Source organism: Macadamia integrifolia, chromosome 11, assembly GCF_013358625.1.
Source record: "Macadamia integrifolia cultivar HAES 741 chromosome 11, SCU_Mint_v3, whole genome shotgun sequence".
NCBI classification, from domain to species: Eukaryota; Viridiplantae; Streptophyta; class Magnoliopsida; order Proteales; family Proteaceae; genus Macadamia; species Macadamia integrifolia.
The window spans coordinates 31,805,304-31,820,709 of record NC_056567.1 but is presented as its reverse complement, the minus strand read 5'-3'; the positions used below and the strand labels follow the sequence as shown (position 1 = coordinate 31,820,709).

Sequence of the window (15,406 nt, the reverse complement as noted above, 5' to 3'; positions counted from 1 at the left end):
TTTCATTTAAAGGTTAAAATCCCACTAACATACCTTATCCCTAGGTAGTGCGCTCTCCCATATAATTTGGGCAAACTACATAAGCTCACGTAGTGTTTTTTATTTTTTTAATTAAAAAAAGAGCAAGTTGACTGATCCCCATCTTTAAAAAATGAACAGTGGTTGGACACTGTAGTACTGCACTACCTCTCCTATTTCGTCGACGTGCCCATACAACGTAACCATTGAAGCTCTCGAGATTCTTCATTCACCTCGGGCTCACAGCTCACATTTGACCTTTCTCTTTCCATCTTCCTCTTCTAAATTAATTTAAAAAAAAAAATTCAAAAAATAAAGAGAAAACTAAGTAGAAAGAGGGATCCCAGAAAGGAGACTCTGCAACTACCAGAGAGAGAGAGAGAGAGAGAGAGAGAGAGAGAGTTGTTCGTATTCGAGGGATCAATAGATTGTCATTATCAAAGACGAATTGAAAAATCTATGAAGATGTCTCTCTCTTCTTCTATTTCTTCCCCTTCATCTTCTCTTGGGCTGTTCTTATTTTCACAGTTTCAGTTTCGAAGCAAAGGGATCCGCTCTAAAGGTCAACTCTTTAAACAGATCAAAATGGGGACGAAGATAGCAGCAGAGCCCAGGAAGGTGTTGCTGACTGTTGCAACTTCAATATTTCTATTGCTTCTTCCTCTGATATATGCAATGGTCTTCTCCCCTTACAATTCCCCACTCAATTTCTGTAATTACACTCATCATCTTCTCCTCCTTTTCTTGTTTGTGAATTGGTGTTTTTTTGAATCAGTTTCATTTAATAACTTAATTTGATGTGTTTGGTTGGTTTTGAAGGGAAGGAAGTATCAAATAGGAGTAATGGTGGTGGTGGTGGTGGAGATGTCGTAAGCAGTGGAAGCATCAACAATGGCGGCCATGGAGAGGAAGATTCATCACTAATGTCTCTGCTAGGAAGACTATTAAAAGGTTTTCTTCTACCCATGCTATTGCAGTACTTTTTCTCAGTTTATATATCTCATCCGTTAATCAATTAATGACTTTTGTTTAACATAATTAGATATTGATGCTATGAAACAAAAAGGAATCTTTAGTTCAATGATGAGTGGAAATAGGAAATAGGAAAATGGAAAAAGAAACTATCAAAATGATTTTTTTTTTGTTCAAAATTTCTTTGATTATCTGCTATATTGCTGATTAATGGAAGAAAAAAATGTAAAGAATTTATTTTTTATTTTTTATTGCATTCATGGAATCATGGCTGATTTGAATTAGGGTTCTGAAATTAGGCATAACTAGAATAGAGAACCCTCTTTTTCTTCTTCTACTCTTAACACAACTTAGGAAAATATCACTCATCCGTGGGTTGCCTAGATGGTTAGGGCTAATTAGGGATTATGTGGATAGACACCTTGGTTAACCAAAAAAAAAAAAAAAACCATATACTTCTTTATGTTGGTTGTCCACCATTTTTTTTTTTTTTTTTTCATTTTAATGTTTAGCTTTTCAATTAGATCTGAATTACATCCTTTTAGGTGTATTTTAAAGTTGTAACCTTCTTCTGATCGTCCTTTGTCTTGTTTCCGAAAATTCTTCATTTCATAGGTTCTCAAAATATATGGTTACCCTAATGTCGTTGTCAAAAAATAGTCACACATAAGCAATGGCCAAATTGTACTATCATTAAGAAGAAAAAAAATATATATGCTATATTGAGAAGGAAAAAAATAAAGTTGTAATAATTTGACGCCACAAGGTAGGGGGTGTCAAGTAGAACTTGAATTGGTTGGACCAACCGAAACCCAACCTAAACTCTTAGCGGTTCCGCTTTGGTTAGGGTTTTTCATAACTGATAGAGATTGAAAGATATTGGAGCAATTGAAATTGAATAAATGTTCTAGGAAAATCAGTTTAAAATATATTTTTCATTTTAATTTATGCATAAGAAAACTAAAATCAATAGACCGATAAGAACCTGTTAAGAAAAAAACCAATAAAATATTAGAACGGAACCAAACTCCACCTCAACAATTCGGCTTTAGTTTAACCCATTACATGCCTAAAACAATTCAACTTGATTGAAACCAATCAAACAAATCAATAAGAAAATCCATGTTACATAAGATCAAAATAACAAGAGCGGCTTTATCCAGTAAAAAAAGTATGAAGAGCAGAAAATGCTATTATCATAAAGAATCATTAAAAAAGTAAATTAATATATCATTTTTTTTAGTATTGATAAATTAATATATCAATGATAAGATTAAAGATGAGTTTATTTAAGTGAATTATTTTACATGACCTTCTCTAGAAGATTCAGAAATCATATATATTTTTAGGGAAAATGATCACCATGATGTCGGAATGAAGACTTCTCACGTTGTCTTGCATAATAAGTTTTGAGATTCATATTGACACATTGACACACTCTCTCCTCATACAAATATGTGAGTCCCTAATGAATAAATTTATCTCCTACTCTCATTGACGTGATTTTTCACTCTAGTATAATGGAAAACTATGTCAATATTACTATACGATTTTTTTTTTTTTGATAAAACATATTACTATAAGATTAGATCATACAAACATAAGATTAAAATACTATTTCCATGAAGGGATGAAAAGGCACCTCTCCCTCTCTCTCCTCCTAGGAAATGATTTTTCTACCTTTACTAATTGAATTAATAGAAAGCATTCATTAGCTCTCAACAACCCGCGTAGCCTCCACTATTAGGTGGTAGGAAACACCTTCCCTAGTTATTAACTAATAGAATAGAATTAGCCGTCCAAAACAATATGATAGCAAAGAACATTTCTATGCATTTTGATCATAATAACGTGGGGGAACCATGGACTTACCCTTTTTTTTTCCCCATAAATCCAAACATTTTTTAATTAATAAATCCTAAATTGCGGAAACTCGGTACAAGTGGAAACAAAACTAATGGAAAAGACAGGACGTGGATAGAAAAAATGGCCTAACGAAGCTACTTCGTGAGCTCCACGATCGATTATGCTCGCAGCGAATATTTTGGATTTTTATAGAAATTTGAGCTCTCATAGGCTCTTTGCATCGAGAATCAAAAAGAATTTTTAGTAAATTAAAAAATTGCTGAGATGCGAATTGGCTGTGGGTGTGGCAGGTCTGTGAGCTTGATAATGGTTAATTTTGATTTTGAAAAGTGATATTTATTCAATTCGTTTTCCCATCTTTGTCTCTGTCATTTAATTTGAGACTCTAGCAATGGATTGTTACACTAGTCTTCTTAAAAATTAGCCGAGGTGTGCGTAAGCACCCTCGAACACTTTGGTTAACAGAAAAAAAAAATGTTAAGTAATATTAAACCCTATAATCATGTGTCTACAAAAATTGAAACCTAAAATAATACTAAAACAAATGAAAATTGTAAACACACAATTGCACAATACCCATGACAATGTACATAGTTTTCGAAAGATTGCTTACGTTCATGGTGAGATGAGATATGTTTCACTGTTAATGGAGAATAATGTTACAAGCTTACATCCACTCGACCTCATACATCTCATATTGATTATAGGGAACAACCGAGTTGGCAAGGAACCTTCGCTTTAAAAAGCATGTAATTCTGAGTTCGACTCATCTTACCTCCTTGGGACCACTCACACGTAGTGTTTAGTATTCTTTTCAGATTCACATTCAATCCCAGTATAAATTGATCCATACGATTATAGGGTCAATATGGACTCATAAAACTAGTCAAGCCAAAGTATTGGATATCCGTTCATCATTAGAAAAAAAAAAAAAAATTCAAATTTATATCAAATCCTTCTCTCTAATAGTTCGAGCTTCTTAGATGAAATGTCAGCAAACAATTTGAAAAAAGCATCCAATATGTATACATCAACACCTTTTATTTATTTATTTATTTTGGGTAAGAATTAACACCTTCTTTAACTTGAATGAATTTAATTATTATATGTTTTTTTTCTTTTTTTTATTGAGTTGTGTTAAAAATAAAAATCTGAACAGTGTCATAAAATTTTGGGCCAATCAAAGCTTCTCCATTAAAATTATATTAGCTTTTTCACTTCTTCTTTTTTTTTTTTTTAATATATTTAGATTTCAATATTTTTTTTTTCTGTCTGCAACTGAAACTGAAGAACAAAACAAATTCCAAACAGGAAAAGATCGAAAGGAGTTAGAGACCACTGGCTTTGCCTGTAAGTCCGATCCCCTCACCGACGTCTGTATTGCAAAGCAACCGGTGTGGATGAAGATAGACGGTGTTGCCTTGACCGTATACCTCTCATCATCGTCTTCCATTAATCAGAGTCAGAACCTGCAACAACTACAATTGCAAGAGACGCCATTAATGGTAAGACCTTATGTGAAAAAGAACGATGACCATGCCCGCAAATACGTCAATCAAATCAAGATTCAGGCTCTCATGGATCAATCCAACACCAATGGTACTACCCCAGGTAGCTGCGATGTCTCTCACGATGTCCCAGCTGTGGTCTTCTCTTTGGGTCTCACAGGAAACATCTTCCATGAACTGAACGAGATCGTAATCCCACTCTTCCTCACCACCCACCACTTCCGTTCCCAAATCCGATTCGTCGTCACCGATTTCAATACCTTATGGGCTCGCAAATACGCCAAAATTCTCTCTCATCTCTCCGATTTCGAAATCATCAATACTTCCCAAGACAAAAGGGTACATTGCTTCCCTGGAGCCGTCGTTGGTTTACACTACCACAACGACAACCTCGTTTGCCGGAAAAGCGAACTACCGGTAAAATGCTCCATCCCAGAGTTCCGGCAATTCCTCAGAGAGGCATTTAATCTGAAATTCAAGAACGAGGCAGAAGCCCATCAAGATCAGAAGCAAAAACCCGTTCTTGTTCTTCTCTCACGACGCCATTCTCGGAGCTTCGTAAATTTAGGTGAAATGGTGAGGGTGGCTACTGTGTTAGGGTTTCGAGTCATCGTAGCATCGCCGGAGTTGACGACGAATCTAAACGAGTTCTCCGGTGTAGTGAATAGTTGCAGTGTTCTAGTGGGTGCCCATGGAGCGGGTCTTACCAACGAGGTGTTCTTACCGGAGGGTGCAGTGATGGTGCAGGTAGTTCCCCTGGGTCTGCAGTGGGCTTCTACTAACTACTACGGAAATCCATTAAAGGACATGGGTGTGCACTACTTGGAGTACCAGATCAGTCCAGAGGAGAGTACGCTCTATGACATGTACGGCCCTGATCACCCTGTCATCACTAATCCTGATTCCATACACCGTCAGGGTTACAAAATCAGTAGGCCTATCTATGTTGATAGCCAACAGGTGAGGCTTAATCTCACCAAGTTTGAGGATACCCTAGTCCAAGCACTTCGACTTCTTGACCACTAATTTAATGGACTGTGGATTTCATTCTCTTTCTTTATGTAAATAAATTCAGATTTAGTGTAAACTACAGTCACCACTACGCTAGTATTAGTACAGTAGAGCTGGAATGAATGCACAAATTTTTTTCTATCTGGATGCATTCTGATACCTTTTGCTGGGATTCGACATAGAACTCACCCTTAAAAGCTAACCATCAAAGAGAAGGTTTCATTCATTGATCAGCTGCAAACTCTGCAATGATGGCACTCTTCTATGGTCACTAGCTTGAGAGGCTTGAATCGAGGTCGAACAAGACCTTTCATTCATCAAATCTTTGTAATGTTACGGCTATATTTGGTAGGCATTCTCAGAATGCAGTACAGGTCTAGGATACAGTCTGAAGCAACAGACATGGTTGTTTGGTACATCTCCCCCCAACCCAAAATAATAAGCAACATGGCCATCTGAGAATCTGATTTTAATGGTAAATGACTAACCTCTTGTAAACCTTACCTTATTCCCAGCCAGTGGGTAAGTCTATAAGACATAAATTGTAAAATTCATCTCTGTTCACTCTAAATCAAATTAAAATGAAGTATTTCAAAATGTTCAGTGGAACTTTAAGCAGAGAGAGAGAGAGAGAGACACACACACAAAAAAAAGAAGGGAAACTTAACTCTTTTGGGATGAATTGCTTCAAGAAGCCACAGAACCAAAGCATGGTTCTGTATCAAGTAACTGTAACAAATACATCCAATCCCCTCGGTCAAGTGATCAGATTCATGAATCTAAACAACACCACCAAACAGATTGAGATGGATATAATTTGGAATTGGTAGCTCTGCCATCTCCTCTATTCCAAGTTCCCCCCCAAAGCCCCTTTCCCAAGATGCCCCTCTTCGAGGTGCAAACCAAACTAGGAACACTGCAGTGCACATGAAAACTGTCCTTGTACCAATACATTTCCTTAAGGAGCCTTCCTACACTGCCTGAACATCTTGAGTGTGAGCATGAGACTTGGTGGAGCCTTCTTTCCACCCTCTCTGACGAGCCCTCATCTCCCACATTGAAGTCAGTTTCTTCTGCGCCAATAATGCAGCTTCAGCCTTTTCTCTTGCTTCTTCACAAGTTTCCATCCCTGAATTGCACTTGTCTGCCTCCTTTTGATACTGAGATGCCATTTTCTTTGCCTCAAGCAATGCCATGTCAGCACGCTGCTGATTCTCCAAGGCTTCAGCTTCCCGTAGCTTCAATTCCTCTGACAACAGCTCCGTGAAGTTATTCTCCATGTCTTCAGTCACCTCAGGGTCATGCTTCCCACAATCTGCAGAGATGCAAACCAGCATAATGCAAATTGCACACAAAATGAGCTTTATTCATCCACTCAATAAAAATGAACTCAATGTCCAGTCTGTCGGCAGGAAAAAAAGAAGAAGCAGGGAGATAAACTCCAAATATTTAAAACACCCCATAAACGTTAGCTCATATACGTCTTGGAAAAATATGACGTAAAATCAAAATCTATTTCCCAGTGTTTTATATATTTGAGTATAAAGGTGTTCTTAACGTAATGAATGGTAAGGTTCCTGCTGTTATTGGTGTAAGATGCTTTTTTACAGTGGTAAAATAGCTCAAAGTCAAGTTAGCTCAAGTGAACCAGACTTCAACCCAAACTGTGACAGGGTTTAAGAAATATAGATAAGGCTGGGTGCGCTTGGACCCACGATTTGGGTTGGCCACTCATTCTTGAGGCTGGGTCAGGTTTGGCACATCAACCCACCAAAGTTGCAACCCCCACTGAATCAGAGACAAATAAATAAGTGAAGAAAAATCTTAAGTGAAGCCAATTTTGAAGTTCTTGCATTCCCCTAATTTCAGCTGAAAAAAAAAATGTAGAAGAATATTGGGGTTATTCTCTAGTGCTGGCAACAAATATATCTTACAAATCCCAGTGAGCAATGAACAGAGGGAGTTAGGGAATAACAAGTGACTTCGGTTGAAGAATATGTTCACATTATCTTCAATAAAATCTTGATAATTTTCCCAAAAAAAAGAGTCAAGAGAAAGGAGAGCAGAGAGTACACCCTCAACATCTTGAGATGAAACCCACAACAGCAAGATGCACAGCAGAACTAAAACAGAAAAAGAAAAACTGAAGACAAAAGAACAACCAGATAACCATCAAGCTGGACCACAAATGACTGAAGCAGCCGTCACCAAAAACCATACAATCCTACCCCTTCTCCAAATACACCCCAAGCTATATGACAAACTTCACGACCACCAGAACAGCCACACCACCCTCAACTGACCTCGAGAACACCACCCCCCCACCCCAAAAAAAAAAATGTGCTTTTGTAGCCACCCTCTTGTTCCTCTATCCTCTACCTCAACATTGCTTGAAAAGACCACCTTCTCTTCCAAACAGTCTATCGACACTAAGTCCACCCTGATGCAGAACTAATCACAAACCAGGAGAATTCCAGCAGGAGATTTAACTGCGGAACCAGATTAAGAGAAATGAATAGCTTAAGTAAAACTATACTGATTGAAACTTAAGTCGATAGTTCAGATTAACAAGTAAAACAAGGTTCCAAAATATGATGTGATTCTGACTGCCAAATTAAAAAAACATGGTTATCGTACTGCTTGGTAGGATTGCGCAAACTTGCATAATCGAAAGCAGAATGTAAGAGCTTAAAACCAGAAATCAATTAGGGATTCAAAACGACGATTCAGCAGTAAACAGTACTCAGACAGGCAAAACAAAAATCATATTTGAGAATAAACGCACTTTGACTAGAACTAGGACCCCAGAAATTGATGTAAGGTTATAAGCATTGAAATAGAAATTGAAATCTGAGAACAAAGATGTAAACCAAAATCAGAATAGGCAGATAATACGCAATAATCAATTTAGTAAACTTTCTAAGAAGAAACCTGAAATTGAAAATATTGCAGGCAATGGAGTTAAGAAGCTCTGACCTGAATTCATAGCGGTAAAAAAAACGAAAGGAAGATAATAATCAGGAAAATGCTCTGACCTGAATTCATAACAGTAAAGAAAAGAAAGGAATATAATAATCAGGAATCCACCCGATTCGTGGGGCAGGATAGGGCAGGAATCCAACCAGTACCTTATCTTATTTTAGGCCCATTAAAGTGGCATATTACAATGAAAACCCATTGGACTAAAGGCTCAGCATATGCAGAACCGAATCCAACGCTTATTCCCACTAAAATAAGCCCAGTTTTGTAATTTTCCTGCATCACACCCATTCAAAATTAGATGGAAAAAATCATCTTCCATTTTCCTACTGTCTTGCAGTACCAATTAAGAAATTTCGAAAAGTAATCCAAATCCCACTTATCACAGAAAATCAACAATTTACTTCTCTTTCCCCATGTTTCAGCCTGTGTGTGAGGAAAGTAATAATTACAACATGCTTTAGTAACATATTTGTCAAGGTAAGGCTATGCCCTAAAAGGAACAGCCTTCTCTCATTTTATCAATGATGAAATGCTTTAAGAATAAAATCTTTTAGTCACTACACAGTAGAATGCACAAATATGCTTAAAAGTTTAACCAAAAAGGAAATGATTCGCTTTATCTGAATAAATGCCTTAGGAACATAATTCTTTGGTTCCCCACAATACTTCTGTACCCTGCAGCTTGCCTGCATGGCACATTTAATACGAAATGATGAGTATGATCTCTTTCTCCTCTTTCCCAGGACCATTTTAGGATTTTTTTTTCTCCCTCCTTTTAAAGACCACATGGAAATGTAATCAAGAGGAACCAAAAAATGATGAAAATGCCCTTCAAAGGCAAATTATGACAACAAGATGACACCGCACAAAAAGGGAAATAAAAGAAAAAATTAAGGGAATGAGTAAGGTTGCATTAATGGATTTGTTTCCAGATTACATGCATTAGTGCTCAGATATCCAGAATAAGAAAACATAACAGTAAAATACACTCAGAAATCTCAAACAAATAAATTTAGCGGCAAATTGGTTCCTGTATAGATGCAAATGTGTGAAAGACCCAATCAGAAATCCATTGTTGCAATAACATTCCAACCGTGTTTGCAAATGTAGGTTTGGTTTTCTTATGAACCAATAAACAAAGTCCCAGTTGAGCATGTAGAGCATTACTTGGGAGGGGTTTTTCTCATGCCCAGAATATGCACAAGAAGTAGACAAGCTAGAAGTGAACCTCTCCCTGCTTCCAGAGAGTTTCCAGACTTTGAATTAAAGATTCCAAAGGCTTAAATTTCAGGGCACACACAGTTTTAGTTGGAGAAGCTTCAGGAGCTGGATTCTGGAGAATCCCATAAGCATAAGCTGGAGAAGCTCCCCAAAATGTGCCCTTACAGCTAATCTGGTTTCAAACTGTAAATAAATGAAGCTTACAAACTTCTCTACATAGAGTTTTAAAGAAGGAAAACTAACCTGCAAAGGAGGTGTTTCTTAATCCTGCAGGAAAAGAACAGAAAAAAATAATAATAATAAGTTTGACAAGAAAACGACCACTATTAAAAAGGGAAAAAGAAACAAATGATAACAAAGCTAATTCAGTTATATTAATAAAAAGGAGCCTCGGACAAAATTGTTTAGATAGGTAAAAAGAAGCCAGCCCGGAAAATCAAATTAGGGGCTGCAAGTTGGACCATGTCCAGCCCAGACCCATATGAGGAGATCTTACCTTGACCTAAGACCGGGCAAACAAGGGCTAGGACCAATGGAAACCCGACTCAACAAACCTAATGACATGTATGTCACTGTGTACAAGTTTGAAGACATGAGCTTTCAGAAATTTGAACATTGCTCCAATTGCAAGATGTCACATTGAACCTTACAATTCTAATCTTGAGTTACCTTTCATTAAATAGGATATTCTCATTCAACCTATAACCAACTAGATTAGACACGTCAACAAAACCCACTCCAGATGGGTAAACATTAAGACCCTATTCAGGCATGGGTCAGATGCCCCGACTGATTCTAAAGCCAGATTAGGATCAGGTATTCAATTCCCAAGGCTGGGCTTTTATTGGCCCCCAAACTGCCCACAAGTTGAACTCAGTTTCTTAGAAAGATACTTCTCCATATATCCAAAAACGTGCTTAACCATAATATGTTCTGAGAAGGAAACATCCTACTCCAGGCAGAAAAAAATGCAGTGACTGCAAATGGCTGGGTAGAAACAGGTTTCGTATGCTGAGGAATGAATTGAATTGAATTGGACCGAACTGAACTCCCCCCCACCCCCACCCCCACCCACCCAAAAAAAAAACCACAAAGAAGAAAAACCAAATATATTTCCATCATCAAAAAAAAAAAGCCAAATATATTTCCACCAATGCATCAATCGTTGGCGAAAGGTACACCCAATTCCAATCGTACAGTGTTTCCCCTCTTCTAATTCCGTGTTTACAAAAGAAAATCTTCAATCAAGACCGTGGTTGCGGATTAACGATAGTCATGTACTTTTACAAGACTCCTTAGTTGCCATCATGTTCTATTTACCTAAAGAACTAGATTTGGACAGATCTGCCAAGAGTATTGAGCATGGGACCCAGATTTCCACAATTCTTCGTGAACGTTGATCGAGGGATCAATACATGTTATCACGAAATCGTCAAATAGGGTTACAGAATAAGTGCATTTGATATCGATTTGAAGCAATTTAACGAGAGGATCCAACTGGATTTGAATTATAAATAACAAATTTTGCAAAAGTAAGGGTAGATCTCTGTTAATTATGAAGTATTATGTGAGAGGGATGATGAGTTACCTTCGGGAATGGAGAGAAGGGGCTGAGAAGCGCAATCGCAGACGCAGGGAGGGCAAGAGGAGCGACTAAAAGCGGCTAAACCCTCGCTGAGATGCCAGTAAAGTGGAGGCCCTAGTATGTAACCAGCCAAGCACAGTGCCATCACTGCTATCGTCACCTTCACCACCACTGGGCTGCACAACCTCTCCTGATGTAATGCCATCTCTCTCTTTCTAGAGCTTTCGCTCTTTTGGGCTCTTGGAAATGAAAAGCGGGATGCGAAGAAGTGAGGGAAGAAGATCTTAGACTGAAATCCGCGTACCAGTAACGGTGGAAGTCAAGTTAGCCTGTACGACTGCAATAATAGGCAGAGACGATCTATTCTTTCCCTTTATTAATTTCATGTTAGGGAGCCTAACTCGCAAAAGGGAAACAGCCGAACAGGGCAACGTAATTACCCGAATCATTTATCGCAGTCGGCAAATCGAAGGTCTGAGTTATTACTTCCGGAGAGTGAGAGTAGCGGGTGTTGGGCCGGGCCGGTCTCAGTCGGGCCTAATTGGGCTTCATTACTTGAAAATTTTATATCGTGAGCATCTGTTTAAACATGCCTAGTTTTGGGGGTATTGTACGGTTAATAATCGGGTCAATCAGTGTCGGACTTTAATTGGGCTTTAATTAGGCTACATTGATAGATATTTACCATGAAACTTATATGTACTTATGATTTTAAGCCAAAAAATGACTTGAAAGACCATTTTTATGATTGATTGAAATAAATGTTAAGGTCAAGAAGCATTTAAGATTCCTACATCCCTCTCTAGGTTTGGGTTTCAATTGGGAAGGGATTTGGGTTTTTATTTTTTAATTTATTTTTAAAATTGATGCGGCAAAAATTGACTAGATGATCTTCCCTGCAATTCCTGGTGCTCCAGCAGACCTACATAGAAGAGAGGACAAAGAAGAACCGAACTGATCCAACAGGGGACTCTCTAATGCCTAAGTCAGATCTTTCCATAGCAGACGTTGAAGAGAGCTTTTCCAGTAAAAGAAGTGATTGATCCCCCATGATGGAGGCTTACCTTGGTATTTATAGGCTGCTGATGGAGGGAGAATGGGAGACGATTGTGAAGAGTCCTATCTAGGCGTAGAGTCCTTGAGGGGAGTGGCTTTGTGATTTTGGGAATATTCCGGGTCCTAGGGTATTTCAGGGAAATATTTCCCTCTTATCTCGAAAATGCCAACCGTGTGAGATGGAAAGGTGTCTATGGTGACGTGTAGTGGATAGAGTCCTATCCTTGTGAATAGGAATTATGTTCCTTGAATGTAGGGGTGGACGAAAGCACGTTTCTGGAAACCTTGTTGTTAACGTTGGGCCGCGGTGACAACACAGCATGATGGAGGGCCAAGGTGGCAGCACGGCCTGATGGAGGCCCGAGGTGGTAACACAGCCTAATGAGATGCCGAGGTGTCAGCATGGCCTGATGAAGGATCGAGGTAGCAGCACGGCCTGATGAGATGCCGAGGTGGCGGGTTAGTCTTCTGTTCAGGTTTGCATACACTCTTCAGTCGTGCTGAGGAAAGGGATATATTTTGCCTCATCACCAGCCCCCCGCTCTAGCAGTTCAGATCGATCTGCTAGAGCATTTAATTCAATCTCGATTTTCGTACGAAGTGCGGTGTCTATTTGGTGCGAAACGCACTGCTTCATTTTCTCAGTCGAGGCTACTCAACGGTTCAAGGACGTGGCTGCCGCTTGTTCAAAGGTAGAGGAGTAGGCAAAATGCCTTCATGGGGAGTCGCACAAGATCACAAGCCAACTGGAGGTTGATAAGAAAATGGCCCGATCTGAGGAGGTCCGTGCGAATAATGTCGAGTTGATAACTGGAGAGTTGGAACAGGAGGTTGCTAAGCAGCTCAATGCCAACAACAACTTGATGAAGGGGAATGATGCTCTCTAAGATGAGTTGTCCATGACTCAGAGCGCTCGTAAGGAGGAGGAGCTCGCAGCTAGGGTTGGTGAGATGGAAAGGTAACACCAGGCCGAGCTAGAGGCCAACGAGGTGGCTGAACCCCTAAACCTGTCAGAAGTGGTTGGTTGACGTTATCATTGCTTCGTTTCAAGTCGGCTCGGACGCTGCCATCTGGTTCATCCTAAGTAAGACGCCATGCTACGATCTGACAAACTATGAGTAGCGCATTCTTGCCCCTACTACTTCAGTGCAGCTTGACAGCTCGATCAATGTTGGTGAAGAGGTGACCATACTCGAAGGATAGCCAAGTGAAGAGCTAGGCTCGTGGATTAGCCCCTAGGATTAGCCTTGTATATATATATATTTATGTAAATGTCTCATTCGAGAGTGATGTACTTTGAGGGATTTTTCTCTTTTTTTGTGAATGGAAAATTTGTTTTGATGTCTTTATCTCTCAGCATTCTTGTGCTTCTTTCTTTATTTTCTTGTACTTTGAGTTGGCTCGAAATGAGTAATTGTTGGAAGAATAAGGACCAGTACAGCTGTTTGAATGTGGCTCTGTTCCCTAGCTGAGCTCGGAATTGATCTTCCATGTCTAGTTTATGAGCTCTTGAGGTGCCAAGCCTGGGCCTAGCCATAGGGGTGCCGAACTGGGGCTCGATCTCAGAGAATGCCCAGCTGGGGCTCGATCTTAGAGAATGCCGAGTTTGGGCTCAGTCTTAGAGGGTGCCAAGCTTGGGCTCGGTATTTTGAGGTGCCAAACCTGGGTTTGGTCTTGGCAGTGCCCAGCTAGGGCTCGATCTTAGAGAATGCCGAGCTTGGGCTCGGTCTTAGAGGCTGCCGAGCTGTAGCTGGGTCTTAGATGCTGCCAAGTTGTAGCCCGGTCTTTATGCCTTAGTTGTTAAGGTCTTTGAGTTGCCAAACTAGGGTTTAGTCTTGATAGTGCCGAGCTTGAGCTTAGTCTTAGATGCTGTCGAGCTGGAGCTCGGTCTTAGATGCTGTTGAATTGTAGCCCGGTCTTAGATGCTGTCGAGCTGTAGCCCAATCTTTATGCCTTAGTTGTTAAGGTCTTTGAGATGCCAAACTAGAGTCTGGTCTTGATAGTGCCGAGCTTGAGCTTGGTCTTAGATGCTGCCGAGCTGGAGCTCTATCTTAGATGCCTTAGTTGTTAAGGTTTTTGAGTTTCCAAACTAGGGTCTGGTCTTGATAGTGTCGAGCTAGAGCTAGGTCTTAGATGCTAACGAGCTGTAGCCCGGTCTTTATGCCTTAGTTGTTAAGGTCTTTGTTTCCTTAGAAGAGCCAGATATTTGGGAGAAGCTTCATAGTATATTGATGTGTGGTATGCACTTAGGACAAATACATTGCTTCAAAATAGAATCTAATCCACTCCGTGAATAAAATTGAATAACTGAGATATGGAAGCTAAGGTGCTGACAATATAAAATCTACAAGACTAACACGCAATCGATGGGATTTCAATGCAATCTACTGATAAAACTGTCTACAAATCCCATGGCTAGGAGTTTGTCAACCTCATGGTTGATGATGGTGTTCTGCTCAGTCGCGAAGTTCCTGCGCTTCTGCTGGATAGGCTTGGAGCTAGGGTTAATATCCAGACTATGCTCGACTATGGCCCTAGAGATGTTGGGCATATCAAAAGCCTTCCATGCGAAAATATCAGTTTTAGCCGAAGAAGTTCAAAATCTCGTCGCGGCATTGGGAGCTCAGCAATGCTCCAAGCTAAACGATTTTTGATGGCTCGGCCTCAGTGATTGGGACAGTAAGCAGCTGTTCTACTGGCTCAGCTTGGGTAAGGAGGCTTTCATCTCGTCAATCAACAATTTCTACCGTACATGCTAGGCCCAAGCATGGTTTCTTGACAAATTTTATGAAGTTGGCATAGCATTCTTGGGATTTCTTCTGGCTGGACTTGCATTCCCCAATTCCATTGCTGGTGGGGAATTTGACTTTCATGTGCTTAGTGGACACAATCGCCCTAAGGCCATTGAGACTAGGTCGGCCAAGGATTGTATTGTAGGGTGAGGCGATCTTAGCAACCATAAAAGAAACCATGGTAGTGGCTATCTGAGCTCCCTGTCTGATGGTTATGGGCAAGTCTACAACTCCTTCCAGCCCTGCTGGTGTGCCTAAAAATCCGTACAAGGGTCCTGGAGCTGGCTTTAGTGTTCCAGTGCCAAGCCCTATTTTTGTGAAGCCTTCGTAGGACATGAGGTCAACGGAGGCTCCTGTGTCCACTAGGACCCTGTGGAAGGGGTGGTTTGCCATCA

General features: G+C 39.8%; 2 protein-coding genes across 3 annotated transcripts; one reads left to right on the top strand and one right to left on the bottom strand.

Moving 5' to 3' along the window:
* Positions 1–497: 497 nt before the first annotated feature.
* Positions 498–5,518, top strand: LOC122093659 (alpha-1,3-arabinosyltransferase XAT3-like). The gene is made up of 3 exons (XM_042664038.1): positions 498–730; positions 838–969; positions 4,168–5,518. The coding sequence occupies exons 1-3, from the start codon at positions 604–606 to the stop codon at positions 5,388–5,390; spliced, it is 1,482 nt and encodes a 493-aa protein (XP_042519972.1). The 5' UTR covers positions 498–603; the 3' UTR covers positions 5,391–5,518.
* Positions 5,519–6,028: 510 nt separating this feature from the next.
* Positions 6,029–11,613, bottom strand: LOC122093660. Of its 2 annotated transcripts, none has more exons than XM_042664040.1 (3): positions 11,167–11,613; positions 9,827–9,845; positions 6,029–6,695 (listed from the first exon to the last, which is right to left on the bottom strand). In XM_042664040.1, the coding sequence occupies exons 1-3, from the start codon at positions 11,366–11,368 to the stop codon at positions 6,347–6,349; spliced, it is 570 nt and encodes a 189-aa protein (XP_042519974.1). In that variant the 5' UTR covers positions 11,369–11,613; the 3' UTR covers positions 6,029–6,346. The 2 variants fall into 2 exon arrangements, with proteins under 2 accessions (XP_042519974.1, XP_042519973.1); XM_042664039.1 differs by having other exon boundaries at positions 6,029–6,690; positions 9,822–9,845; positions 11,167–11,609.
* Positions 11,614–15,406: the final 3,793 nt, after the last annotated feature.